Genomic DNA, 10381 nt, shown 5'->3' on the forward strand with positions numbered 1-10381 from the left:
TCCTAGACACAGTTTTATTGAATCATGAACGGAGTAAAAGTGTCCACAAGCCTGTCATTTCCTGTCATTCCCTTCATCTGACACGGGCCTAGAGGTTCTCATCGGTGGAATAAAACAGCTGACAAAAATAAGGGCTATTACTGTTGGAAAGGAGGATAAAATTAGTCATCGTTTGTAGCTACCCTCCTCCTACAAAACCTCAGAGAACTAACTTAACATGTTTTAAAACTGATAACGAGAACATATCCAATATACTTTTCCCAACAGTCCTAAGTGCCTTGACCTCACCCACCCACCCTTAATTTTCCCAATTAAGACATGAAATGAAAAGAAATTTGCTCACAGCAGCTAAACAAACATCTCAAACAATGGACGCCCTAGGAGCACGCCTCGCCAAATTCAAACCCCAGAGGAGGAGCCTTCAGGTCTTGGAGAGGATTTGTTACCTGGGCTCCACCTGCTGGCTGCCAACGACTCTTCTAGCCCTGGTACCGAGAGCAGGGGCCGCTTTCATCTTCCCAGGTTCCTCTTCCCCAAGATGATCTGAAGACACAGTTCTGGTTTGGGTTTCTGAGGCTGTGCAGTTCTGCTGGTCTATGTGTCCCTCCACCTCTTGGCTATCATTGTGGTTCCTCTCCTGCTACGATTTGAATGTCTGTGCCCCCTTAAATTCCTATGTTGAAATCCTAACCCCCAAGGTGGTGGCATTAAGAGGTGAGGTCTTTGGGTGTGATTAGATGGGGAGGGTGGTGCTCTCACGTGTGGGATTAATGCTTTTGTCAAAAAGACCCCACGGAGCTCCTTAGCCCCTTTTGCTTTGTGAGAATACAACGCATGTGACCTCTTCAACCCCGAAGAGGGCCCTCCCCCACTGTGCTGGCACCCTGATATTGGACTTCTAGCCTCCAAAACTGAGGGAAAGGAAGTTCTGTTGTTTATGAGCCACCCAGTTTGTGGCATTTTGTTATGGCAGCTGGAACGGACTAACACATCTACTTAGAAAGCTTTTCTTAATAGGGAAAAAGAGATTTTACTGATTAGAGGGGCAGAATGAGGAAGAAACACCCACAGTGTCAACACCAGCAACACTGTCTTTGCATCTAGAAATGAAACTCCACTTCTTATTGATCTCTTTGAAAAAGGAAAAAAGGAATTTAAGGGTGTGCTGAAGAGGTTCAGAGGAGTTGCCATACACCCAAGGGAGGCTGGGCAGGGCCGCTGCTGAGCCAGTTCCCACACCAGGAGAGGGGACGATTGAAGTAGCGCAGGTAGAGGGCCTCCTTTCCGCAGGATTCTGTAAAGGCTGGGATTCGGAGAAGCACACATTAAAAGAACACTTGAACATCTGGGTGGGTGAGGTCAAGGCACTTAGGACCCAGTTGTGGGGGCAGGAAAGAACACATACCAAACATGTGACAAAAGGGAATTAACACAAAACAAGGAAAGCAGACCCTATAAATGTTTGGGCAGATTGGGTATGGACTGTTGAGGTCAGACGTCATCAGTGAAAACATCCCAGAGAAGGGTGATTTCTGATCTCAGTTTAGAAAGAAGGCTGAAAAATTGATTGATGGGAGAAGAGGCAGAAGGAAAGGGAGCAGGCCTACCCGATGCAGGCTCTCCATAAATGCTCCAGGGACTGACCCGTCCTGAACCACAGGAGTCCCTGCCTGGGCCCCCTGGAGCGGGGAGTTGAGGTCGGCGAGCACAGAGATCTGAATGCCACTGACCATCTGATTAAGGTCTCTAATGAACTCCGCTATGATTGGCTTCCAAGGTATGATATTTGTAGCAAACAAATATATCCCGGAGGTTATAAAATTAGCCCCTGGCCCCACTGTTCATCCATTCTTGGAGGATACTATCTCTAAATAGAATTGAACGTGAGACTCTGCCCAGTGGCTAACAGAGATTGGGCTGACCGTCGATGGTGCAGCTGACTTCTGCAGATGCCCTGATAAGGGAAGAGGAGGGCTGATTTCATGTCCTAAGGAGTTTGGGCCAACTGATGACTGAGGCCAGCTAATAATTTGAAGTGATCCTCAAATTCATTGCTAACCATGTTGCTAGAAATACAACGTCCTTTTTACCTCCATGAACTTGGAAGGTCAGCTGTGGAAATCTGTATGAATGGTCTCCTGTATGAATAATCACCTTTTGAGGAGCTCAGTGTTCAGCAAAATGAAGTCACTTTCTCCCACGTTGTACGTCATCGGAACATCCAGGGAATGGCCATGCTGCCCCACTCTGGATTCCCCCGTGAGTGTGGACTGGATAAAAATCTCTTCAGATTTATCTTACAAGATACAGAGAAACTGGTTTGCTACTGCTGACAAGTAGATGGTTGATTACACGCCAATAAGGAACTGGGACTCTTTGGTGGACCAGAATAAATGTGACCTGTGGCCAACGGAGTCTTGGTCTAAAGGAGCCAGCATCCAAGTGCCCACTGGAACCGCAACAGAACTCCATGAGTGGTGCTCGATTATTGGCCAACAAGACCCGTTAGGGTAAGGAGGTGTTTTATGCCCACCATGAGTGGGCTTTTTGCTCCCGGGATCAGGACACACTTTTGGGCTCAGAGGGGCTCTCAAAAGGCCTCCTACTCCAAGCCCCGGCCTCTAAACTGAACACACTATAATAACTCCAGCTCATCAGTGTTTTTGAGGTCCCACTCGCTCTCTCAAACACTCATCTTTTCAGGCAAAAATTTCTACACTCAGTCCCTCACCTTGCCCTTATTCTTTGCCCTTTCTTCACAAATACATCCTCCATGAGCTTAGAGAGAAAGAAGCATGTGTCCAGGTTATCTCTGGAGAACTGGGTCAAATGGAGGAGCCAAGACTCCAGAACTGTAGGGAAAGGTAGTAGGTATTAGAGCTGAGAGGCTGAGTGACTTTCCCAGCCTTCCCTGGGAGGTCAGTCAGGTCGCTTCAGACTCACTTTCAGCTCCATACTGCCACCTTGTGACTCCAGGGCAAATCCCAGGACACTCTTGTTTCCCTCTTAAGTGGGTGAAGGTCGCTCCCCACCCCCTCAAACTCTCTTCCCCATCACTACCCCACTCAAGGGGAGCAAATCGTATTTCAGATTGAATATCCCGTTGTCCCTGCTCCTAGGAAGCAAACATGGCCAGAAATTTATTAAGGAGTTTTATTGGTCAGTTTTAACCCCATCTCTGGATGCCTGACCCACGACCGAGCTGCTGCAGCCTGGGCTTAGTCTAGAGCCCCTTGATAAATAAAAGACCTATTTACATACAAAACACAGACACAGATATCTGGAAACTTACTGGCCCATAGCAAACATAAAAAACCATTCTGAGAAATCTCCATAGTCAACCATTCACCTTCTGCCGTTCTCGGCCCTGCCCACCCCCTACCCCCCTGCTCTCATGTGGGGTCTAAGGGACTGAAGTACTGTATTCTATAGAGTCCACAGGATGGCATAAACATTTCACAAAAGTGCCCAGCCAAGAAACAGCCAGTTCCATTTCTCCTGGGGTTAGCTGTCAGAAGTGAGATTAACCCCCCCAGACAAGAGACCTTCCTTCATGCTTCCCATAGGAGGTTACTCACCAGATGCAATCTGGAGCCGGGCCATCATGATCTTCCCTGTAGAGTGTTCTATGGTCTACGGTCTTACAGCCCACCACACCCCCCCCCAACAAGGTGGGCATTATTGTTCCTATTTAAGGAGGAAACCATTGCTCAGAGGGATTAGAGGACTTGCCCAAGATCAGATAGAAGAGGGACAAAAGCAGGACTCAAACCTGGGTCTTTGGAGTACAAAGCTGGTGTCCCTTCTACCTCCCAGTTATCACGATGAGCAACGGTTCGCCCAGTACTGACTTGGGCACGAGGGACAAGACCTGTGGTGTGAAGGGGAGGGGCGGTTTGGCTTATATACGCAGAGCAGGAGAAACTTCAGCAGCTCATGCTGGCATGGGAGGCTCCTAAGCCCAGCTCCACCAGGATGGATGGACGAGGAAGAAGTGGTTGGATGTCAGGGACTGACATGGGCAACAGAACGCAGTGAAGAGAGACCGTGGGCCCTCACATCTGCCTTGAGCCTTGGTCCCATTAGGGTCTGTGTCCCACTCCCTGGTTCTTTAGCAATGAAGGCTAGGGACACTTTGCTCACTCACAACAGTCAGTTTAGGTTCTTTTAAGGAACCCAAAGGAGCTTCTCAGAGCTGAGTGACCTCTTAAAGCTCAAACTTACAGCCATTTCCTGCAGTTCCCTAGGAGTAGAGGGCAGAGAACCTGTTCCCTGGAGCTGCTCTCAGGGGCTCTTAATTAGATTAGCAGCCCCTTCCACTAGTAGAGAACTCCTGGGTCTACCAACCTCTTTCACATCCATGGTCCTATTTGACCCTCATAACAGAGATGAAGGATTAGCCAGCATTCTCCCCATGTTGGTCATCAGTGGTGGCAGAACCAAGACCCGGTTCTCCTGACTTTTCAGCTGATGCTCTTTCCACCATCAAGGCCATCTCTTAGATTAGAACTGGAACTGGTGGGGGGGAACCACCCCGTGATCTAAATCCCACTGGAGATAATGAGGAGGAACAGGGCAAAGCCCCAGAGTCTACCAGCTCGGCTGCATCTCCCGGTTTCAGCATCACAGAATTGAGGGCAAAAGTAGACAGTATGGCCATGGCGGGACCCACAGTCACTAGAATTGAGTCAAAGGGTATAAATGTCATTGTCATGAAAATCCAACAATTCTTCTAGAGCCTATTGGTTAGAAAAGGCTCTACTGTAACCCCATGCCCAGTCTTGCAAAGTCATGACAGGGTAGAGCTGGGAAAGACCTTATGGATTATCTCTGTCCTAACAGGTGAGAAGCCGGAGGCCCAGAGAAGGGAGAGGACCTGCCCAAGGTCATACTTGCACCTGAAGGCAGAGCTGAGTCTCAAATCCTGGGCTCCTGACCTCCTCACAGCATGCATGGCTCGTAGGGAAGCTATGAAAAGCCTCAAGGAAATCCAGAGCCATGATCCAGCCACACTTTCTATAAGGATGTCTCCTCTGGGCCGTCCCAGAGGAAGGCACAGTGTGGATCCCTTGGGCGAGGAAAGAGAGCCACCAACGTGGGCTGCCTCAGAGGCTTCGTCCAGTCTTAATCTTATTGTGATCATTTTCACCTTCTTTCCTCCCCCCCTCACATGCCCCCTCCCAGTGGGTCACACCACTGAGGGCCTACTTTGCCCTGTCACCCATCCTATAAAAGTGGTTGATATGGGAGAAGAAAAGCTAGCATTTGTGGAATTTTTACTAGTAGCAGGTGCTGTACTAAGTCCTGCCCCCGCTTCAGCAGACAGGCGGGCGCAGCGGGCAAAGCTGCTGGACCTGCGCCACCCAGCCCCCCTTCAGTTTCCTTCATGAAAGGAGCCCCCTGCACAAGACAAACAAATCTAGGATCTAGATAGAGAAATAGGCTCCTTCTCACAAGTTTTCACTTCTCCCCGCTCCTGGTTGCGCTGCGTGTGCTAGTCAGGTTAGGATGGGGACAAACAGTCAAGGCGGAAGACCAGCCCGAGTCCCTGCCACCTGCGGACCCCCAGACAGAGCCAGCCTAGGCCTGCCTGAGACATGGGGCACCGTACCCACCACATGGGTGGGCTCCCAGGCACGCTGTGAAGGCGCAGGATCAGGGAAGCCGTTGCTTTGACTCTCTGATTCCCAGGGTGTGAGATTGGGAGCAAACGAGGGTCCGCCCACACAGCAGAGGCACCTGTAACACCGGGCCCCCTCACCCTGCCTCAAAGTGGGCTCCCCCCAACTCCAACCCTGGCCCTTTTACAGCCGGTGCTGAGATGAGCAGAGATCCTCCGCTAGCCCCGCGGGCGAGTGTTCCCTAAAAAGCGATGGTCTCAGTGGAGGCTTCGCCATCCACCTGCGCTGAGTCCTTCGGTGAGCCTTCGGGCCCAGGGCCCCCACTGAGTCTGGGGCTGAGCGTGAGGGTGGGCAGGCCGCTGGAGCGGGTCAGCAGCGTGGTGCGGCGGCTGGAGGGGCTGTCGCTGGAGAGCTGCTTGCGGGGCCGGGGTCCCCCGCAGCAGGCCAGGTGGCGCAGGGGCCGCGGCCGCAGGTGGCTGTTGAAGCCCATGTAGACCCAGGGGTTGCAACAGCTGCTGAGGTTGCCCAAGAGCATGGAGATGGTGAAAGCCACGTTGGTTGAATCTGTAGAAGGATAAACACAAGAAGCCTTAGAATTACAGAGCTGGATGGGACCTGGGAGAGAGTCCAAGACCTCACTGAGAAGAGGGGGAAACTGAGTTCCCAGAGAGGAGAAAGGACTCACTTGGGTTCTATAATTAGAAAGGAGCACAGCTGGGACTTGGACCTGGGACTTGTCTGTGGGTTTTGTCTGTGACTATAGGGTCAGGGTAGGAGCTGAGGTTTGCTCCAAGCTGACTTTCAAGGTGTAAACATAGTCAGGGACAGGACCAGCCCAAAGAGGACACGGTGTCTTTGTTCCAAAACCTAGACCTTGAATCCCCGAACGGATGGAGATCTAGAATGAGACACTTCGATTGTCATGCAGGGAAAATAACTATGAGTCTAGGCCAAGTTCAGGCCCCTTTGAGCCCCATTCTCATTTATGTCATAGATACGGGTACACCCGGTCTTCTGGATTCTGTCCTCCTTCACGCCTCCGGGGCAGTGCCACTCATCCTGTCACTCAGGCATTGAGCATGTGAGCGCTGACAGTGCCAGGCCATTGCTGGGGGCCTGGGAGGGCAATCAGCCTGACCGCCCTGCACGTACCATGGCATCAGCTCCGACTGCACGGAGGGGCAGCCACTGGGAACAGGGCACCCAAGCGTCCCCTTCCAGATGAATACTTGTTCTGTGTCCTCAGAGATTATACCCAGGGAATGCACCATCCTGCAGGGAAAAACTAGTTTCTCTCTTGTGCAGTCAAAATAGGAGAGTGCAGACTGATAAAATGTCTTCCAGACACAAGATTCTTTCTGAAGATTACATGGAGCTCCATAGGCCCGTAGGACAGCTTCCAGGGCGGACTCTGACCTCCTGCGGGATGCCCCACGTTCCGGCCTGGCACAGGTTGCACACTGTGGTACCTTCAGCAGAGGCTGTGGAATCACTGAAAGCAAGGTCAAAGCTCTAAGGAATCTTAGGGGTTATGGCACAGACGGGAAGCCGGGTCCACCGACTCTAAGACAGCCATCCTGCACCCTTGTGCAGTTTCAGCCAACAAACTCAAAGGCAAAGCTTAAGTGCCTACTCTGTAAAGCACTGTGAAATCTTCAGATTCTCTGGTTCCTTGTGCACCTCACCCATAGATGCGCTCGTGGGTGCGGCTACTCATAGCCCAAGCAAAGGGAAGACGCGGGGTCAGAACGTTTGAGTGAAGACATGAAGCACAGTGGTGAGACGCTGAAGGCATCTGGGCCTGGACTGACCCATGTAGGGCAGAGAGGTGGGGGCGGGGGGAGTACCTATAGGTGGAGGAGGGACCCATCCCAGCAACAAACAGAGTCTCCTTCATTTTTCCCACATTCTGGCCTGCTCCCCAGTTCTCAATACCAGGGAGCTGTGGAAGACGTGGGAAGTTGCTCTGGCTAAGGGGGTGGTGTTCACCCTACCCGCTCCCTAGATTAGGCCAGGGGCTGAGGGGTTCCATGAGAGCCTTCGCCTGGGAAACATCTGTTTGATTGGGCCCCCTCGGAGCCAGGCCCGGTGCAGGGGCTGGAAATGTGGCCCGAGCACCACCACGGTCTGCAGAGGCTCCACCTCTCAGCCCTTGAGGGCACTGCATCCCGGCAGGAGCTCAGCTGACCTTCGGAGCGGGAGCAAGGGCAAGGAGACAGGCTCCAACCAGAGACTCAGGGACAAGAGGCCAGGAAGCCAGCGTGCTATGGAGAGGAACTGGGTGTACTGGCAAGTAGGTTTAAAGTAATGGCCTCAGCCGCTAGAAGGGCCTCCAAGGGCTTCCAGTTTTCTGAGAGAGCACATTGTCTTGTAAGGTAACACGTTGTTCCTGCCCTCCTTGCTCAGAGAGGCCCTTGCTAATGATAAATCCATCTCCACAGGGGACAGTCATATTTCACTAAGGCCACATAATATTTTTAAGTGTTTAAATTAAGTGCCTCAAATTTAAACGACGGAAATTTTATATAAAAGGTACTCATGGCATCCGTAAGCTGGATGGGAGTTGTAGCTGCCCCTTTGCGGGGGAGACAGGCACCACCTTTCATAATTCCTTCGCTCATCTGTTACCGGCCAGGCCCTGGGACGCTTTAGAACCCTGTCCTAAGCTTGCTGTTCTCCCTTCCCTGCTCTTTTCCACTCCCCTCCCCTACAGACACACACTTGCCTTCATCAGGGGCATTCTTGTCCCACACAGACCACATCTGGACGCTGAAGAAGGGTGCCCAGCAGGCGATGTAGGCCAGCACAATGACAAAAGTCATTTTCACGGTTTGGATCTTGGCCCTGGAGATGGTGCTGATGCTGCTGACTCGGGAAGGCAGCCCCAGTGTGGCTGCAGCTGGGCCAGGAGGCGAGGTCCTGTCCCAAGTCCTGCAGCCCCTTCCTTCCACCTTCCCGGCCTGTGTCTTGACTTTTAGGTTCTTACAGATCTCGTGGTAGATGAGGCTATAGCAGGCTGTGAGCATGGCCACGGGCAGGACAAAGATGGCCAGGGTGGTCCAGGTGATATAGACCCGAGGCCCCCAAGGGACGCGGAAGTCTGCCCAGCAGTCCAGCACCCCAGTGCCCTGGATCACCTCCCGCAAAGAAAAGATGAAGACTTGAGGCAGGCTGAGGATGGCAGCCAGCAGCCAGGGAGCAGCGATGAGCGGGTAGGTGGACTGGCTGGGCTGCTGGAGGCTGCGCAGGGGGCGACAAACAGCCAGGTAGCGGTCCAGCGTCATGGCCAGCAGCATGTAGGTGGAGGCGAACATGCTGAGCACCTGCAGGTACTTGACGGCCCGGCAGAGGAGGTCAGGGCCCTGGAAGCGGTAGGTGATGTCCCACAGCAGCTGGGGCAGCACCTGGAACAGCGCCACACCCAGGTCAGTCAGGGCTAGGTGCAGAACAAACAGGTGCATGCGGGAGCGCTTGCGGTTTGGTTGTCCCAGGGTCAGCAGCACAGTCAGATTGCCCCCTGTCGCCAGCACCAGGACGGTGGCCAGGACAACGATCTCCACCTTGGCCAGCTCCTCATCCCGGCCCAGCCAGGGTGTGGTGGCATTGGGGACAGACAAGGTGCCCCAGGGAGTGGGGTTGGCAGCCCAGGCAGGCCCAGAATCCATGGCTGACTTTGCTGGGAGGGAAGGGGAGGAGGGAGAGAGAGGGACGGACAGTGTGGGGGCAAGTGGAGAGGTTTGTTGGCTGAAATGGAGTGGTGAGTTTTCAGATGGCGAGAAAGGAGAAGTGGGGGATGACAGGGAGAAAGTGAAAATAGGGAGAAATAGAGAGGAGGAGAGAGAAAGAGATAAGGAAGGAGAAGATACTGATCGCACAATGGGGAGGGAAGCTTAGGCCCGAAGAGAAAGAGGGCTCAGGGAGGGAGACAGGGTGTCAGGAAAAGAAGAATGTTTGAGGCTTCTGGAAGGGAAGGAAGCCTGGGGAGCTGCCACCACTTCCCAATCCACCCCAAATTCACTTTCTCAACTCTTCTGGAAGCAGAAAGCGAATGTCCCTAAGCCTGCTTGGAGGCGAGGTGGGGGCCATCGGCATCGCCGGCTGGGCTGGAAGCCCCAGCGAAGCCCGCGCGGCCCGGAGCCCTGACCAGCCGGGCGGGGAGCGCAGCGGCTGGAGCCGAGCGGGTTTTATGGGCTTGCAGCGGGAGCCCAGCGGCCCCTGGGCGCGCCGGTTGGCTCCTGCAGAGGAGGGCGGAGTGAGGCTCCGCAGGAGGACCGAGAGGCTGGGGAGGGACGGAGGGCGGGGGTGGAGAGAGAAGGGACGGCGAGGCAGCGGAGCAGCGACAGAGACCCGGAGAAGCGGAAGACGCAGGCAAGCGCTCACAGGCCTGCCAGACCCCCGGACCCGCAGACAGATGACTTCATCTATGCTCGCACCCAGGAGCCCTTGGACCGTCCCCCAAGACAGGTGCACACGCAGGGAATAGGGTGTGGTCACTCCCGGAGGCGGGGCCCCTAAGGCCAGCAGCACTGTTGGGAGTGTCCCCTGCCCCGGGCTTCCTGTTAGCCAGCGAAGGGTCCAGAGTCTGCCGGGGTGGCCAGGTGGGCGACGTGGAGCCCCTCCACGGAGCCCTCAAGCCCTTGGCCGGGAAGTCTGACCACAGCCACTGGTGGGAGACTTGGAGCCATAAGGCAGGAAGGTGAGAGTCTGGTGGGAGACTTGGAGTCATAAGGCAGGAAGAAAAAGTGAGGACCCGTGTGGAG

At 53.7% G+C, this 10381-nt stretch overlaps 1 protein-coding gene across 1 annotated transcript; it reads right to left on the minus strand.

Annotated features, from left to right (window-relative positions):
• Positions 1–5799: 5799 nt before the first annotated feature.
• On the minus strand, positions 5800–9722 carry AVPR1B (arginine vasopressin receptor 1B). The gene is made up of 2 exons (XM_006741808.2): positions 8347–9722; positions 5800–6185 (listed from the first exon to the last, which is right to left on the minus strand). Exons 1-2 carry the CDS (start codon positions 9284–9286, stop codon positions 5863–5865), a joined length of 1263 nt encoding a protein of 420 aa, XP_006741871.1. The 5' UTR covers positions 9287–9722; the 3' UTR covers positions 5800–5862.
• Between the last annotated feature and the right edge of the window lie 659 nt (positions 9723–10381).

This window comes from Leptonychotes weddellii, chromosome 6 (genome assembly GCF_054177405.1).
Source record: "Leptonychotes weddellii isolate Sample4059 chromosome 6, ASM5417740v2, whole genome shotgun sequence".
Taxonomy (NCBI): Eukaryota; Metazoa; Chordata; class Mammalia; order Carnivora; family Phocidae; genus Leptonychotes; species Leptonychotes weddellii.